This window comes from Saccharomycodes ludwigii, chromosome I (genome assembly GCF_020623625.1).
Source record: "Saccharomycodes ludwigii strain NBRC 1722 chromosome I, whole genome shotgun sequence".
Taxonomy (NCBI): Eukaryota; Fungi; Ascomycota; class Saccharomycetes; order Saccharomycodales; family Saccharomycodaceae; genus Saccharomycodes; species Saccharomycodes ludwigii.
The window spans coordinates 807,460-824,456 of NC_060200.1; the positions used below are offsets into that span (position 1 = coordinate 807,460).

The 16,997-nt window shown below is 32.6% G+C and overlaps 8 protein-coding genes across 8 annotated transcripts; 1 reads left to right on the plus strand and 7 right to left on the minus strand.

Moving 5' to 3' along the window:
• Positions 1-8: 8 nt before the first annotated feature.
• On the minus strand, positions 9-2,432 carry SEC6 (SNARE-binding exocyst subunit SEC6; the record flags this gene model as incomplete). Its single annotated transcript, XM_046078622.1, has 1 exon — positions 9-2,432. One exon carries the CDS (start codon positions 2,430-2,432, stop codon positions 9-11), a length of 2,424 nt encoding a protein of 807 aa, XP_045936670.1.
• Positions 2,433-2,778: 346 nt separating this feature from the next.
• Positions 2,779-4,818, minus strand: SCDLUD_000331 (uncharacterized protein; the record flags this gene model as incomplete). Its single annotated transcript, XM_046078621.1, has 1 exon — positions 2,779-4,818. One exon carries the CDS (start codon positions 4,816-4,818, stop codon positions 2,779-2,781), a length of 2,040 nt encoding a protein of 679 aa, XP_045936671.1.
• A 489-nt stretch (positions 4,819-5,307) lies between these two features.
• Positions 5,308-7,956, minus strand: SCDLUD_000332 (ribonucleoside-diphosphate reductase large subunit; the record flags this gene model as incomplete). The annotated part of the gene is made up of 1 exon (XM_046078620.1): positions 5,308-7,956. The coding sequence occupies one exon, from the start codon at positions 7,954-7,956 to the stop codon at positions 5,308-5,310; it is 2,649 nt and encodes an 882-aa protein (XP_045936672.1).
• A 1,467-nt stretch (positions 7,957-9,423) lies between these two features.
• Positions 9,424-9,900, minus strand: FIS1 (Fis1p; the record flags this gene model as incomplete). Its single annotated transcript, XM_046078619.1, has 1 exon — positions 9,424-9,900. One exon carries the CDS (start codon positions 9,898-9,900, stop codon positions 9,424-9,426), a length of 477 nt encoding a protein of 158 aa, XP_045936673.1.
• Positions 9,901-10,353: 453 nt separating this feature from the next.
• On the plus strand, positions 10,354-11,058 carry EFM4 (Efm4p; the record flags this gene model as incomplete). The annotated part of the gene is made up of 1 exon (XM_046078618.1): positions 10,354-11,058. The coding sequence occupies one exon, from the start codon at positions 10,354-10,356 to the stop codon at positions 11,056-11,058; it is 705 nt and encodes a 234-aa protein (XP_045936674.1).
• Positions 11,059-11,287: 229 nt separating this feature from the next.
• On the minus strand, positions 11,288-12,712 carry YRB2 (Yrb2p; the record flags this gene model as incomplete). The annotated part of the gene is made up of 1 exon (XM_046078617.1): positions 11,288-12,712. The coding sequence occupies one exon, from the start codon at positions 12,710-12,712 to the stop codon at positions 11,288-11,290; it is 1,425 nt and encodes a 474-aa protein (XP_045936675.1).
• Positions 12,713-13,082: 370 nt separating this feature from the next.
• ARC15 (Arc15p) lies at positions 13,083-13,556 on the minus strand (the record flags this gene model as incomplete). The annotated part of the gene is made up of 1 exon (XM_046078616.1): positions 13,083-13,556. One exon carries the CDS (start codon positions 13,554-13,556, stop codon positions 13,083-13,085), a length of 474 nt encoding a protein of 157 aa, XP_045936676.1.
• A 545-nt stretch (positions 13,557-14,101) lies between these two features.
• ARG56 (bifunctional acetylglutamate kinase/N-acetyl-gamma-glutamyl-phosphate reductase) lies at positions 14,102-16,690 on the minus strand (the record flags this gene model as incomplete). The annotated part of the gene is made up of 1 exon (XM_046078615.1): positions 14,102-16,690. One exon carries the CDS (start codon positions 16,688-16,690, stop codon positions 14,102-14,104), a length of 2,589 nt encoding a protein of 862 aa, XP_045936677.1.
• Positions 16,691-16,997: the final 307 nt, after the last annotated feature.

Here is a 16,997-nt window from a genome sequence, read left to right on the forward strand (position 1 = left end):
ATATAAATTCAATTTAGCGTAAAGTTAGACATGAAAGTGGGCTGATAATCTGGATCTTGCTTTGCTTTGTCCAAGGCTGCCTTTTCTATCTGTCTAGCATTAATCAATATATCTTTGGAATTTGAAGAACTTATGTCATCTCTACACATCAATATTCCAGATAACAATGTAACAGGACAATCTGGATATGTTTTTAATAGATTGGACCACGTTGCTAATAAAGTATCACTAGGCTCGCAACATAAATCCATGAAAAACTCTACAAATTTGAATTTACCATCGATGACAACAGCCCTAGCCTCCTTGTCTGTAACAAATTGGATAAATAATTTGTAAAAAATCTCAAAATCCCTCTTCATTGCATCCAAAAATTTACTACGTTTAATTTTAAATGAATGTTCATATTTTAAAGCATTGAAAAATTTCAAAATTGTTTCTTCAATTACATTCTCCACAAATGTAGAGTATACAAACGGATTCATTTGTAATTTCACATCACTTAAATATTCCATCAATGTATCAGAGATTTGCTGGGCCTGGTTCCCAGTATACCAATTTTTACTGAATATTTCGGCGTACGGCTTCTGCAAATCGTCAAATATAACGGAAATTAGCCCACTTGTGCTACATTTGGCAACTTGTGCAAATCCATCCAATGTGCCTTCAATCAAATTCTCAATAATATGCGCATTGGTCTTATTAACCATATCTCCATATTTTTGTGAAATAGCAACTGCATAATCAGCGGCTCTCATTTGATCATTCGCAACAGCAATTAAATATTCAATTAGCCCAGCAGCACATTCATCATCTTTGGTAACATCTTCTGGGTCGTCACGGCATTTCCGGTTATAATTCAACCATCTTCCAACTTCACTTTGTATCGTTCTAATCCATATCTTTTCCCTTTCATTTAGTAAACCGCAGAATTTTTCAATAACACCTAACAAAATCTTGACCTGGCCCGAACCAGCAGCAACCTCAGCCTGCTGTGTAAACATTTGAAAGCATGTCTTGGTCCCATCCAAGCATAACAAATTCTCGGCATCTTTGATCGGTGGTGTTTTCCTTTCTACAAATATTTCTAACTCGGTTTTTTCCAAATTCCCAATCCATTCTTTCATTTTCATTAAAATTAAATTCAAATAATCATCTAATAGTGTCTCCTTTTCTTTGTCTCCCAAAATACTCTTGATGTCATCCTTTTTAAACCCAAAATCACTCATTAAAGATTTAGTAAATTGCTTATCAAAATCCAAAATATCCAAGATAATAATAGTCTCCGGCTCGGCCTCAACTAATTCACTCATTAAAGATTTCATTTCCTTATAATAAGCATCAAAATAAATCTTAAAAATATCAAGTGATCTAGGACAGCATTCCGTCAAATGTTTTTGAGCAACAAAAAGTTCATTGAGTACCCAATCCAAATTATTTATCACCTCAAATTTTTTGTCACCAGTATATTCTTTCCTAACTTCTACAAACATCTCCCTAATAGATCTATTAATAACCTCAATCATAAATTTTTTATAATTTCTAGGATTGATTCTACCAGTTACTGTACCATTTAATATCTCATTGGCCAAAAGTCTATTTGAGGGTTGATTGTCTCCAGAAATTTGGTTTTCTACATCATTCCCATTAATCTTGTTGTAAAGCATTGAATCACTTGGTAGTTTTCTAATTTTTGTAGCCTCTATTTCTTTTTCCTTTGAATGGATAATATATCTCATGGCCTTGATCTTTGTGTCCTCGCGATCTTCAAACTCAATTATTTTAAAATATCTTATTAATAGAGACTTATTACCAGCTCTGAAAGCTTCAATCAAGTCATACGTGATGTTCTCTAATAAAGAATTGAATCTTTCGATTGTTTCTGAACTATTCTGAAAAATTTTTGGTATGGTCCTTTGTACATCGTCATTAGACACGGTAGCCAAAACATTGACATGTTCTTGGAAATCCCTCAGCATCGATAAAATAAAATGAATTTCTAGCAACCCACTACAACCAGTCTCTATAGAGTCTTGACTCAATTCATAATTAATCATATTATCAATCCTAGAAAGAGTATCATTAAACGATAAAATCTTATCATATATGTTTGTTGTCTGATCCATAATTTCTTGTATTTTGGTAGCATCTTTAACAATATCGTAATGTTCTATAGATTGTTTGGATTCCTCGCTAAGCTCGTGGATTGTATGAACCTTATTTTTTAATGATGTTACATATTTCTGAGAACTGGTTAAAGCATCAAACCCAGATTGAATAGTATCAAAATGAACTTCTGTTGATCTTCTTAGTTGATAATCTATGGTAGATTTCTCCTTGATTAACTGCTCTTTTATTTCGGTTATTGACCCCAACGCTACTTCGTCTTTAATTAATTGGGATACTTTTTTCAATGCATAATCATCGATCAACATCTTGCAGCACACCTATATAGTTCTCTCCTTGATAAGTGTTATGATCGTACTAAATTGTTAACCTTTGTTTTCCTATCCACAATGTTAAAAAAAAAAAAAAAAAAAAAAAAAAAAAAAAGTAATAATTGATAAATAAACTGATAAACGGGCTTTTTTTTTTTTTTTCCTTCTTTTTCTTTTCCTCTCTGTACGAATTTAATTAAGATGTTTTTATAATTCAAAAAAAAAAAAAAAAAAAAAAAAAAAAAAAAAAAAAAAAGATCGAAAAACAAAAATCCTTCTCCTTTTCAGTCATCTTATACATTCATGTTACATAACTATTAATGAAATAAAAATAAATTAAAATCTAACTAACACCTTCATCAGGATAAATCCATTTGCCGCTTGGCCATTCTAGCATAGCTGCTTTTGTATAATCTCCTCTTTTTTTAATTGGATCAAACACTGAAGCATGAGCAACTCTCAGATATAACTTCACAGTATCTTCATAACTCAAAGCACCTTCAATCAATTGTGATAAAGACTCATTCTCTTCCATTAATACATCCAAATCAACAGTAGTATTTGTACCAACATAACTCTCCACGTCATTAATAATCAATGAATACCCATGACCATAAACGTTTGGTTTTGAACTATTCCAAGAAAGTACATGTGACATGGTTTCGTTGTATATAAATGTTGGCGGTTTCATAGCATCGCCAGCCTCGCCTCTTAGCAATGCACGTCTTGTTTCTAAAATACTGGCAAAATCCCATCTTCCAACTCCAGATAAAATCAATCCAACCAAAATCCCTTGAAACAAATATGCAGACACATTTCTCGTTGCACAACCTGGCAACAGTATCATACCAAGAATATAATGATGTATTCTTAGATTTAATCCAGGCAATAGTGACATGGCCACTAAACTTGCAATAATAGTAATGTAAATTTTGAAATATTTAGGAAATCTACCGGATTTCCATAACGAATATGCCTGAATAACTGCACAAATAAATATCGAAGATCCTATTGAAATAATTGCTACTAAAGCCCCGGGTTGAGCTTTTATATCACTCGCAGTCAACCTATCAACTGGTAGGCGATCAAAAGTAACATTATTCATAACCCCCAACCAAAACAATGGATACCAACAGAATATCTTGATCAGTGGGGAGCCGTTTTCAATGGTTCTTTTAATAGAAGATTTCCACATAACATATAAAACAAAACATAACGGTAACAGTCTTTGAAAGCCTAGACTAAAAAGCTCATGCACAGAATCAATGTCGTTTGGATCAGGAACCAAAGGTCTGTCAAATGATAATACCAAGGTCCAAAATCCAAACATAGTTATAACCCAAAACCCTATTAAACTTTCATATAGGTAAAAGATTGGTAGACCAAATATTATATTTAGAGTCATTATCAAAACTCGCGGGTCGTAGCAGCCGGACGTTATAGCATCTTTCAAATCTCTGAAAACATATGACGAAATGAAAAAGGAATCAAACAGGATTGATGATTCAGAATCATAATATGCATCTTTAGAAGGAAATTTTAGCTGGGCTCCGCTCATAGAGATTTTCAAACATCCGCCATGCACTCCTGATATTAATCCTGAATGGTAGGCCGCTGCACACGGATAAGAATCAGCTCTATAAGGGTAGCTCAAAATATCGTCTAGCAAATCGTCATCCTTTGCTCTATTGCCACCACCTATAATATACGGTCTGTATTTTACACTTTGGTCTCCCACTGGCAAACTAGAGTAGGTCCACCCGCCCCTATCGCATAAGGCGGGACACCTTATAAAATAGTCTGTATCAGTAAAAGGCTGGCAATTTTTGGCATTCAATCCACAGTTGTTGTTTTTTCCTTTCCAATCCATATATGAATTGCACGTTAGAGTATCAATTGAAACTTTTTCTGCCTCATCATTAATATTATCTGGAGATAAGTAAAGGTATGGTTTTTTAATTAAATAGGGATATAATATTTGCCAGACAACGCAAAGCCAAACACTCAAATATATGATAAGAAGAGATATTGTAAATTTTCGACCAAGTTTTTTTCTAAAAACTTTCTCTGGGAATTCATCAATATACTTGGTGAAGTTCCATTTCCTTTGGAAAACTGGGAAATCATCTTTAGGTTCTATGGGGCCATACCAAACTCGTTTGAAAAATTTCTTTACAATGTTTTCATCCTTGTATAAAACCCATTTTTGATTATAGTATTCCCTAGGCTCAGTAGTATTTGTCGTTTCCTGCTCATGTGTATCATTTTTATTGGATGATATTACCGAAAAATTTTCTAATTCAAAATTATTAGTATCTTGGCCTGATTCAGCAAGCGTAGGTTTATTTTCACTATCCACCATCTCATTAATAATGGGGCCCATTTTTCTTGTTTTTTTTTTTTTCTTTAATTATTATCGATTCATAAAGTTTTATCTTACACTTTGTTTATTTTTTTTTTTCATTCTATTTTTATTTTTATCTTTCGAAAAAAATTTAAAAAAAAAAAAAAAAAATCAAAAATTTCAACGCTCTTTTTTTTTTTATGACTTATTTACAAAATTAAATCCGCAATAAAATGTATATGGAACTGCCTAATTCTAAAATTTGTATAAACGATATTTCGTTGAGGTGAAATGAAAACAATTTATAATTTTAAAATAGCAATTAGTAGATTAGATAAAAAAATATAAAAATTAATAACATTATTTATATAAAAACTAAAAATAAAAATAAAAATAAAAATAAAAATAAAAATAAAAATAACATGAAAGCCTATATTGTTGTATTAATTTAGCAAAAAAAAAAAAAAAAAAATCCCAAGCCATGAAAAAAATAAAAATAAAGATAAAATTGCTATTTAAAAACACTGGTTAACCAGAACACATCTCACAGGCTTCTGGATTATTAATGGCACATGCAATGACTTTAGAGTTGAAAATGTCAAATTCTTCGTTTGTTTCTGTTTTCTTTTCAAGAACAGTTGTTTCGATTTCTTCTTTCATAGTCAGAGAAGAAATACTTTCGGTCAATGTAACAGCATTAGATACAGTAGAATCAGAGGGAGAAGATGCTCTCTTTTTACTGTTGACAGCAGATTCAGTAGATGTAGTCACATTATCCTCTTTGGCTCGGGTTTCTTTTTCTGATTCAACACCGTCATTCGAAATATTTTCATATGGAATATATTGTGGTCGAGATAGCTTTTCAAAGGAAACAGCTTTATTGGCCTGCTCAGCAACCTTTTGGTCGATGGTAAATTGGATAGCAGCGGAGGCAGCCTGTGTTCTCAAGTAATACATACCAGTCTTCAAACCCTTAGACCATCCGTAAAAATGCATACTTGTTAATTTACCCATGGTTGGAGCACGGATATGGATGTTCAAAGAATGAGATTGATCAATAAACGCAGAACGGTCAGCGGCCATGTCGATAATACCCTTTTGGGAAATTTCCCAGACGGTTTTGTACAAATCTCTTAATTCCTGTGGTAGGTGTGTTAATTGTTGAATGGAACCGTTGTTGGCAATGATATGGGATTTCACAGCTTCATTCCAAGCGCCCATATCCACTAAATCACGTAACAAGTATGGGTTGACAACCTGAAACTCACCAGATAAAGTACGACGAGTGTACATGTTGGAAGTAAAAGGCTCAAAACATTCATTATAGCCCAGAATCTGAGAAGTAGAAGCGGTTGGCATAGGAGCAAGCAACAAAGAGTTTCTTAAACCATGCGTCTTGATATTTTCCTTCAAAGAATTCCATTCCCACAAGTCAGTCGGTTTCCTGTCCCACATGTCAAACTGTAAAATGCCGTTAGAGGCTGGAGAACCTTCAAAAGTTTCGTAGCAGCCTTCTTCTTGGGCCATTTCATTGGAAGCCTCTAAAGCAGCATGGTACAAGGTTTCAAATATCAAGACATTCAACTCCTTAGCTCTTTCAGAATCAAAAGGTAAGCGTAACATTTGGAATGTGTCTGCCAAACCCTGTACACCCAAGGCAATAGGTCTGTGTCTCATATTGGATTTTCTGGCAGTTTCAACTGGATAGAAATTTCTATCAATAACTCTGTTCAAGTTACGGGTCATAACTTTAGCTATTTTGTGTAGTTTCTTGAAATCGTACCATTGGGTTTTGCCGTCTTCAGAAACGGTGACAAATGCAGGTAAAGCAACGGAAGCCAAATTACAAACAGCTGTCTCTTCCGGGTTCGAATACTCAACAATCTCACAACACAAGTTAGAAGATTTAATAACACCCAAATTCTTTTGATTAGATTTCTTATTGCAAGCATCTTTGTAGACAACAAATGGGGTCCCGGTTTCTGTTTGAGCTTCTAAAATAGCATACCACAACTTCTGAGCCTTAATAGTTTTTCTGCCACGGCCTTCGGCAACGTATTTTTCATACAACGCTTCAAATTCATCGCCATAAACATCACTTAACCCTGGTGCTTCACTTGGAGAAAACAATGTCCAATCGCCATTGGCCTTAACACGTTTCATGAATAAGTCCGGAACCCACAAAGCAGGGAATAAATCTCTAGCACGAATTTCCTCCTTACCATGATTTTTTCTGATGTCAATGAAATCAAAGATATCACTGTGCCATGGTTCCAAATACAAGGCAAAGGCACCCGGTCTCTTATTACCACCCTGATCAACGTAACGAGCAGTATTGTTGAAAACACGGGCCATAGGAATAATACCATTAGAAGTACCGTTGGTACCAGCAATGTAGGAGCCGGTGGAACGGATGTTATGGATGTGTAAACCAATACCACCTGCGGACTTAGAAATCAAGGCACATTCTTTTAGAGTATCGTAAATACCTTCGATGGAGTCATCTTTCATGGCAACCAAGAAACAAGATGACATTTGTGGACGTGGTGTACCAGCATTGAATAAAGTTGGAGAAGCGTGAATAAAATACCTCTGTGACATTAAATTATAAGTTTCTAAAACTTTTGGGATATTGTCACCGTGAATACCAACCGAAACTCTCATTAGTAAATGTTGGGGACGTTCGACAACCTTGCCGTTTAATTTCAACAAATAGGAACGCTCTAAAGTTTTGAAGCCAAAATAGTTAAACGAAAAATCTCTATCGTACACAATGGCGGAATTTAGTTCATTCTCATGTTTCTGAACAATATTATAGACTTCTTCGCTAATCATTGGTGAAGGAATATCATTTTTAGGGTTTATATAGTGGTATAAATCAGACACAACTTTGGAAAATTGTTTAGTTGTTTGTTTGTGCAAATTGGAGATTGCAATCCTGGCAGCCAAAACAGCATAATCTGGGTGAATGGTGGTCATATAAGCACATGTTTCTGCAGCTAAGTTATCTAACTCAATTGTGGTGACACCTTCATAAACACCGGAGATGATACGTTGGGTGATTTTAACTGGGTCAATATGCTTAGGATCTAGTCCATAACATAGACGAGCAATACGAGAAGTAATTTTATCAAATTGTACTGGCTCCTTACGGCCGTCTCTTTTGCAAACGTACATGGTATATAAATTTAGGTGTGTGTTTGATTGTTTTCAGATACCTTTAGTGATTTCTGATTTGATTCTTTTTAAGTCTCACAAATGAACAAAAAGATTCTTGGAAGGTTCAATATGTTGCAGTATCGAAAAGTGAGTGATATATGAAATTCAGTTATTGTGGAAAAAAATTTTTCCTAGAAGAACCTTAAAAATCGAATTGATAAAAATTTTGTTTAATTTACTTGTCCTTTATATATATTCAATATTTGGATTAATAATAATAATTTTAAAGTGGAAAAAAAAAAAATAGAAAAAAAAAAGAAAAAAAAATTTGTGCTAAAACATATGAGAAGCTACGCCTTTTTTTTAAAAAAAAAAAAAAATTAAATTAAATTAAAACTTCGAGAGAGTATATCAAGTATTGCATATGGTGTTTTCAGAATTTATACTTCTACAATGGTTTCTATGTAAAACACGCGTAAATCCAATGTGTCTTTTTTTTTTTTCTTCTAAAAACTTTAAAAAAAAAAAAAAAAAAAAAACGCGTAAATATTTTGCACGTAAACTTTTTTTAAAAAAAATCTACACATAAAAAAATTTACAAGAATCAGGATTAATTTATATCTTTATATTTTGCTTCACAGAAACGTCCGCAAATGCTTTCCGGATAATAAGGACTAAGTTTCTATAAACCTAATAAAGTTGTTACCGCATTATTTAGTACAGGTGAGCTTTGTTCATCGTTCAAAATACCTCGTTAAGAACACACAATTATACCCCTCCCATTTAAAATAAAATAATAAATTAAAAAATTAAAATAAAAGAGATGCTTAATAATAACTATTTGCGTGATTTTACTTTGTATCGTGTTAGTAACCTTAAGGCTTGTCATCCGCTTTTTATCTTACCAGGAGTGCAATGGAATTTCAAATTAAATTAAGATAATTGTTTAAATAACCAGTAAAAGAAGAAAAGAAAAAAAGAAAAAAAGAAAAAAAAAGTAATAAATATATAGACAAGTTTGAAAAAATCCTAATTTTACACCATTCTTTTCACTAAGATATAACAATTTTTTTTTGACTTTCTCGTGTTAAGTTTTATAACTTAGCATGCATCAATCGCATCTAACACATAAGTTACACAACTAGAAATGATTTTTTTAAAGATCTGCTTAATGCAATGTTAAGGTGAAGATGGAGCGGCTGTACTAGTAATATAAAATCTTAGTTTATTGCTTAAGGCTTTGGCGTTATATTTTCTTTACAAACTCTTTCTCAGTCTTTTAGTACTAGTATCATAACAAAAGTAAGTTACTTATATTCATTTGTTTAGAGGTTAAAACTATAATGAATTCAAAAAAAGCAAAACATATAAAAGAATGAAGGAGAATATGTACATTATATTTCATAGATAATAATATATACAACTGAAAAAGTACAGGATTTTAGTTTGTTTTTTTTTTTTTTTTTTTTTTTTTTCGTTTATATTTTATCTTTTTTTAGAACCTCTCATGTAGACATTTATCCCATATGCAGCAGCTCCAATAACAACAGAAACAAGTGCTAATCCTTTCAAACTTTGTGACGCAATTTTTGATTCAACCATTTTTTTTAAGGCAAATACCTGAGTATTATGGGATGATTCACGTTCTGCTAAGGCATCGATATATCTTTTTGCCATCGTATATTCACCCATTTTATAGCATCCAATGGTTAAGTAGTATAGACATTCACGTCTCCTTTTGGGTGCTTCCTTATAAACATCAGATAATAGTTTTACACCCAACCGCTGGTTATCAACGTCGTTTGATTTTATTAGCCCCCAAGCATAATTAAACCTTGATTGAATAGATGCTATATCGCCACCTTCAGAAAGTACTTGTTGACGCAATATTTCTAATTGGGCAGGGGGTAATTCTCCATACGCATCTTCTAATGTTGGTAAATAAGCCAGTCTTTCACTCATGTAGTGTTTTAATTTATCTGTTTGTTTGTTTTGGTTATTATGTTTATGTGCTCTTTAGTAAAGGGTGAAAAGTGAAAAGTGAAACGGTAAACGAAAAAATGAGTGATGTTTTTTTTTTTGTAAACATAAAGCGTATAAATGTATTAAAAAAGGCTGCGATTAAAAGGATAAAAAAAAAAAAAGACCTTTAAAGGGGGAAGGAGTCTCTCTCCATAACATGTGTACAATATTTCTCTTCATAATACGAATGTTACAAAACCAAGTTCTTCGGACAAATTGAATATCTTTTTTTTCTTTTTTTTTTTTTTTTTTTTTTTTTTTAACGCTACAATTTTTAGAAGTTACTATTAAAAAGTTTTTCGATGTAAAATTTTAGACATTTTAATAACAACATAACGCATTGAAATGAAATGTCTCATATATACATATAACAGCATATAACTGTACTTAATAATGGAAGACACAACAAAGTTGAATACCTCTAAACTAGGTACTAAAAAATACTGGGAAGATTTTTATAGTTTGGAAAAAACAAATTTTGAATCAAATCCAGAAGATACCGGAGAATGCTGGTTTAGTGATAACGATGCAGAGGAAAAAATGATCGATTTTTTGATGCAAAATTTGGGAACACATTCAATCACTGAAAAATCAACTATTATTGATTTGGGTACAGGCAATGGTCATTTACTTTTTAGCCTATACGAAGAAGGTTTTACCAAAGCTAAGCTGCATGGAGTTGATTATTCTCATGAAAGCATCAAATTTTCAAACAAAATTTTAAGTGAAAAATACCCGGAAGCTTTGGATAATATTTCTTTTTCTCAAGTTGATATATTCGACTCTGAGTGGAAACCACCAAGATTTGATATTGTATTGGATAAAGGCACTTTAGATGCAATTGCTCTAAGTGGGCTGAAATTAGCCAGTGGTAAAACTGTTGTTGATGCTTATCCATCGGTAATTGACAAATTGTTGAAAGATAATGGTGTTTTTTTAATTACTTCATGTAATTTCACTCAGAAAGAATTGATTAAAATTGCAGAATCATGTGAAAACTTAAAACTGTGGAAAACTGTTAGTTATCCAATATTTGAATTTGGAGGTGTTAAAGGTACAACCATTTGTACGGTTGCCTTTATCAAACAAAAAATATAAACGTGCCCAAGCTGTTTTCTTTATTGTTTTGCCGCGATAAAAACGAAGTTTTTTTTTAAAAAAAAAAAAAATTTACAGAAAAGACGTTGCTATTCGGTTTTATAAAAATTATATATATAATGGTTGTAAATACAGGTCAATCAAAGAAAAAGAGGGGGAGGGAGAAGCGATCGATAATAGAATAATGTTAATTTTAAATATTATTAAAGTTAATTTTTTACCGTTCTTTTCATTTCCTTTCTTGACTTTCCTTTTCTTTTTCCTTTTCTTCTTTTTCTTCTTCTTCTTCTTCTTGTTTTCTCTCTCCCTCCCCTTCTTCTTCCAGCTTTTTTGTATTTTTTTCGTGTCTATCTTCTTCCGTTTTAATTGCAGTTTCTATACAGACAAACAATTCATCGCTAATCTCCTTTTTACCCGATTTTATAGCAAATTGAACTGGAATTTTGTTCTCATTAACTGCAATAATTCGAATAAATTTTTCTCCCTGTATGGACCCAGGGAACCCCTTGTTAACTTTAAAACCAGGCACTAAAGGTAAATTCAAAATAACTTTCAATAACCCACGACTCCTCATAATAATACGAAATTTTCCAGTAATTCTATCTTTGTTGACATGAATTACACCAACACCCCTTTCCTTCCAACCTGTCTTAACATCAATTAATTCGTATAATTTAGCATTGGATTGTAAAATACATTCTTCACTCTCTTCGCCTGACTTTATATTTTGTGCCACGAAGTTACCAGATTCTTTATCACCTTCTTTAACAGCGGTAGCACTAGTGGAACATTCGCAAGTTGATTTACCATTGCATTCTTTACCGGTATCAGATTTGGACATGGTAATATCGGTAAAAGGTTTCGCTGGCACAGCTGTAAACTTAGTTTTGTCGTTTTTATTATTATCATTGTTATTAGCAGTGGTGGTACTACTATTATCAGTGGCAACAGTACTAGTATTATTAAATAAAGCAAATCCAGAACTAAATTGCGATCCGGAACCAAATGTAAATTTGTTGTCACTTTTTAATGATGAAACGCTATTGCTGTCTTTAAAGTCTATTGAGGATACTGGTTTCAATGCACCAAACCCAGAACCAAAAGAAGTCGATGAAGCAAAAGGTTTTATAATACCATCAGTAGCAACCTTTTTATCTTCTTTTCTCTCGGTATTTGGGGATCCATCTGTACTCGAACTAATGGCATTACCATTAACAATAGTGGTATCTGATTTTGGCATAATACCAAAGCCTTTAGAAAAAGCAGAAGTTTGACCAAACGTGAATTTAGGTTTTTCTACGTGAGTTCCGTTTTTTTCTTCAGCATGTTTTGCATCATTACTTTTAATATCGTTTTTTACTTTCTTGCTTTGTGGCATATCCTTTGAAGATGATGCAGCAGCGCTTAAACTATCTTTTTCAGTACCATTGAAAGTTTTTGTCATTAATTCTTTTCCCTTGTCATCTTCGTTTTCTTTTTCCTCTTCTTCAGTTCTAGTTCTTTTTTTTGATGGAAGAACAACGATGTCCTTATCTTTTTCTCCTTTTTTGTTGTTGTTTAATGAGTTTTCTTTGGCTGCTGCTGCTGCTGCTACTGCTGCCGCTGCTACAGAAGTGGATGATGATAAATTTCTTTGTTGGTTTTTCCCGGACATTTTCCTTAAAAACTCTTATTGTGTTACAGCCTAGTATATTTGCAGTTCCTGTTAATTTGCGAGTTCAAAAAAAAAAAAATTCCTTTTTTTCTTTCTTCTTTGTAAGTTTTAGTGAATCGAAGTTAAATCGTTGTAGCGTTTGGTCAGTTAGATTATTAGAAATAACAAACATTATTTTTTTATTTTATATATGTATATAGGCGAGAATTTAAAAGGGAAAAAAAAATTATGAAAAAAAAAAAAAAAAAAAAAAAAAAAAAAAAAAATCGAGTATATCATACTATTGGAAACCAAAAATTATAAATTCGCATATATATATATATATATATATATAAGCATACTTTAATGGTTGTTTGATTTTCTCTAACAGTTAAACACTCTTCCTATCTGTTAAAAATCTAATAATGGATCCTGTCCCATTCTTTTCAATAACTTTATCTAACCAACTCAACAAAACAGCTCCTTGCTTGGCACCCTCCGGTTTACTCATCCCCTTGTATAAATATTTAGTTAAAACATCTGCTTCATCATTACTCAATTGCTTTACAATATTAGCAATATCAGTTGGTCTTGCTTGACATAGTACATCTAATACAGCCAATAAGTATTGTTGTTTGGTGGCTTCGGAGTCTGTTAGATAAACCGGACTACCTGTGATAAGTCTAACAGCAGATAAGGTATCACCGCTCGAGCCAAAAGAACGTAATTGACTTATTTGTTGCTGAACTTGTTGGATAGTATAAGTTGGCAATGTGGTTAATAAAGGTTGTTGTAAATCAGCAGCCGTCAACCTAGCATTTTCTGGGTCCAATGCATCTATATCAATTCTTCTCCAGTCCTCCATTTTATATTTAATGTTTTCTTTGTTGTTTTTAAATAACTTTGTTGATAATATGGCTTCGCTGTTGAAACCTAATTAATTTTGCAAAGAAAGAGTGTATGTGTGTACCTAACTATTAAAAGTTCATCCGGTTTTAAGGATAATTTTTCTGCCCATAAAATTTTTTACTGGAGATATTTTCAATTTTCATTCCTTCTAAAAAAAAAAAATAAAAAAAAAAAAAAAAAAAAAAAAAAAGGGGCAGAAAGAGAAAAACGAGCGAAAAAAATGATAGATATATTTTCAATACCGGGTAACGTTCATTTTGAACGAAATCTTTAAAAAGAAATTTATTATTTTTTAAAAAAAAAGCTTAATCTAAGTATATAAAAATTTGTTGTCATAAACAAACTCGAATACAATGGTTAAAATATAAACGGGTTGAGATTCATGAACTTTAGTGTACAAAATTTAAACAGTAATAGACAGTTTTCAATTAATATCCACTACATATATATATATATATGTATATGTATGAAAGTTAAAAAAAAAGTTATTTTCCTAAATATTTATAAAATATCTTCCTCTGGAATACCATCGTACTCACCGTAGTTCAAAGCTAAATTAATGTTCTGTAGACATTGAGTAGCAGCTCCCTTTAGCAAATTGTCAATAGTACTACAAACTACAACACGATCTTGGGCCTTATTAACTTTAAATCCACCAACTACAATGCTATGTTTGCCAGAAATGTCCTTGACTAGGGGAATCTCACCGGCTTCAAGCACTTTAATTAATTTTTCGTCCTGATAAAAATCTTTATACAACTTAGAAACAACTTCATCCGTCAAAGCACCCTTTTTTATAGGAATAGAAATAGTTTGAGTAATACCTTGGAACCATTGAGCAACATGTGGAATAAACGCTATTTCTGTACCTAAACGAGTAGAAATTTCACGCTCGTGAATATGATTAGTTAACGCATATGGAATCAAATTATTATTCAAAAATTTTGGGTCATTCTTAGGAGATGGTTTAGTACCAGCCCCAGAATAACCAGACACACCAAAGACAGTTGGTAAACCGGTGATATATTCTATTAAGGGAAAAATTGAAACTTGTGCACAGGTAGCATAACAACCTGGGTTTGAAATTCTTTTGGCTGCAGAAATTTTGTTTCTGTCATTTAGCTCAGGTAAACCATAACGCCATGCGGACTCATCGACAAACCTGAAATCAGCCGATAAATCAATAATTTTAGATATACCATCAGGAACAGAATCTATTGCTTCAACAAACGGTTTACAAACGTTGTTTGGTAAGGCCATGATCCACATATCAACCTCCTTATTCTTCTCTAAAGCTTTGACATCATCGGTACTCAAGTTTTCGTATATTATTTCGGCTTTTGAATAACCTTGTAATTTTTGGCCACACAATTCACGAGAGGAAACATGAGCAACCTCTAGGTATGGATGGCTGTTTATCAAGCTGATCAAGTTTTTCCCTGTATAACCCCTAGCACCAATTAAAGCAACGCGAGCCGGCTTAACATTGGTACCTTTTGGTTTTGGGCTGGACTTGGTAGAGTAAGACCGGGTAGAGTTGCCAGTATTAAAAACACCACTGCTTTGTGAAGATGATGAGCTAAATGGAGTAGAAGTAACTTTTTTAACAAACTCAGAAATTACTGTACTGACTGCAGCCAAATCTTTGATACCATACCAAAATAAAATCTTCCCATTTTTCAAATATGAGCCATCCGACTTAGAAAAATGCCATGCAATATTTGGATCATCCTCAGAAACCACCCATTGTAAAGCTGGGAAATCTCTTTTTAATGCACTGAAAACATTGTCAGTAACGTTGTTTAACCATCCGGCTTGTGTGCACAAAAATTTATCTAATTTGGGAATTGGTAAATTTGAATCAGTCTTGACAAGAGCAAACACATCGTTAGGTTCATCACTATAGCTGACAAAACTAGAATTTTCTAACGATTTCAAATAGTTGGCAGCAGATTCCTTTCCAGAAGCAATTTGTGGATCTCTTTTTAACGTTGCCCTTAATGCATCCAGACTTCCAAAATCAGATAATTTATTTCTTTTAATTAATTTATATCCCCTTCTAATCATGGTACCGGCACCGGAATCAGTAAATAATTCTTTTTGTAAATCATGAACATTAATAATCGCTACAGATGAGGATCTTGGTAAATAGTCTAGCAACTCTTTAATTTCCTTAATTTTCAATTTAGTGCCATATTTAACCCAGCTTTCTTTCAAAAGTCCTTCATATTCTTCATCTAAATTAATAACAGAAATTTTTTCACCAGTATTACCATTTATAATACCGCCCTTTTCATTTAAATAAACAATTTTTAGCGGCTCAAAAATTCTAGCCAATTCACCGGCAGCCACATCTGCATTAACATTCAACATTTGTCCCGACGGTGTTTCCGCTAAAGAAGTTAAAATCGGTAAAGCACCGACTTTGATCGAGGCTTCGACTGGATCTTTATTGACTTGTGTAATATTTCCAACTAATTTGTATTTGGCAGGGTCCAAATACTGAGCGGTGAAAACACCAGAAGTTATTGGTCTGGCTCTAACTCCTAATTGTTCTAAAGCGGTGACCAATTTCAAATTTTGTTCCAAAAAACATTGTCTTACAACAGCCATTGTCTTTTCATCGGTAATCCTAATACCATCATTATATTGGGGTTCAATACCTTGAGCTTCTAATCTGGCATTGACTTGTGGACCAGTGCCATGTAAAACAATCGGATATAATCCAACATGATATAAAAACGCTAGACAAGAAGCTAGTTCTTGTAAATTATCAGAAATAATAGCACCACCAACTTTAATAATAGCAAATTGTTGTTGTGAAACTGATGTAAAATACTTTAAGTATTGTTCGACTTCTCTTTTGGAACCAATATTGTTCAATAGTTGAATAACAGTGGATCTGGTACCAAAGGATCCCTTGCCGTTTGAAGACAGGGTGTTAGTGGCAGCTGCAGTTGTGTTTAACTTTTCAGAATAAAGACGCTTCACTGAGGTTGTGGAAACTGGGGTGCTAAACAATTTTGTAAGGTGTTTGCAAACGTGTGATGGTTTAACACCTCTCTTAAAAGTGATTAATAAAGTAGACATGATAGCGTTCCTGGTATTAATGCCTCAAGACGAATGTTTTTTTTTATTCTTTTTTTTTTTTTTTTCCCCTCAAAAAGATAACAAAAAAAGTTACTGATATATATATATATAGATGAATAGGATTCTAAAAGAAGACAATTATATGCACCTTCTATAAAAAGTGTATTTTAAAATGAAAATCTTGTGCATTTATATACTTTATTGGAATATTTATTATAATGAAAAGGGTAAATAAAAAAGGAAAAAAAAAGAGAAAAGAAATGAAGAAATTAAAAGTCAAGGAGAGAGAGAGACTCATGAAAGAGTT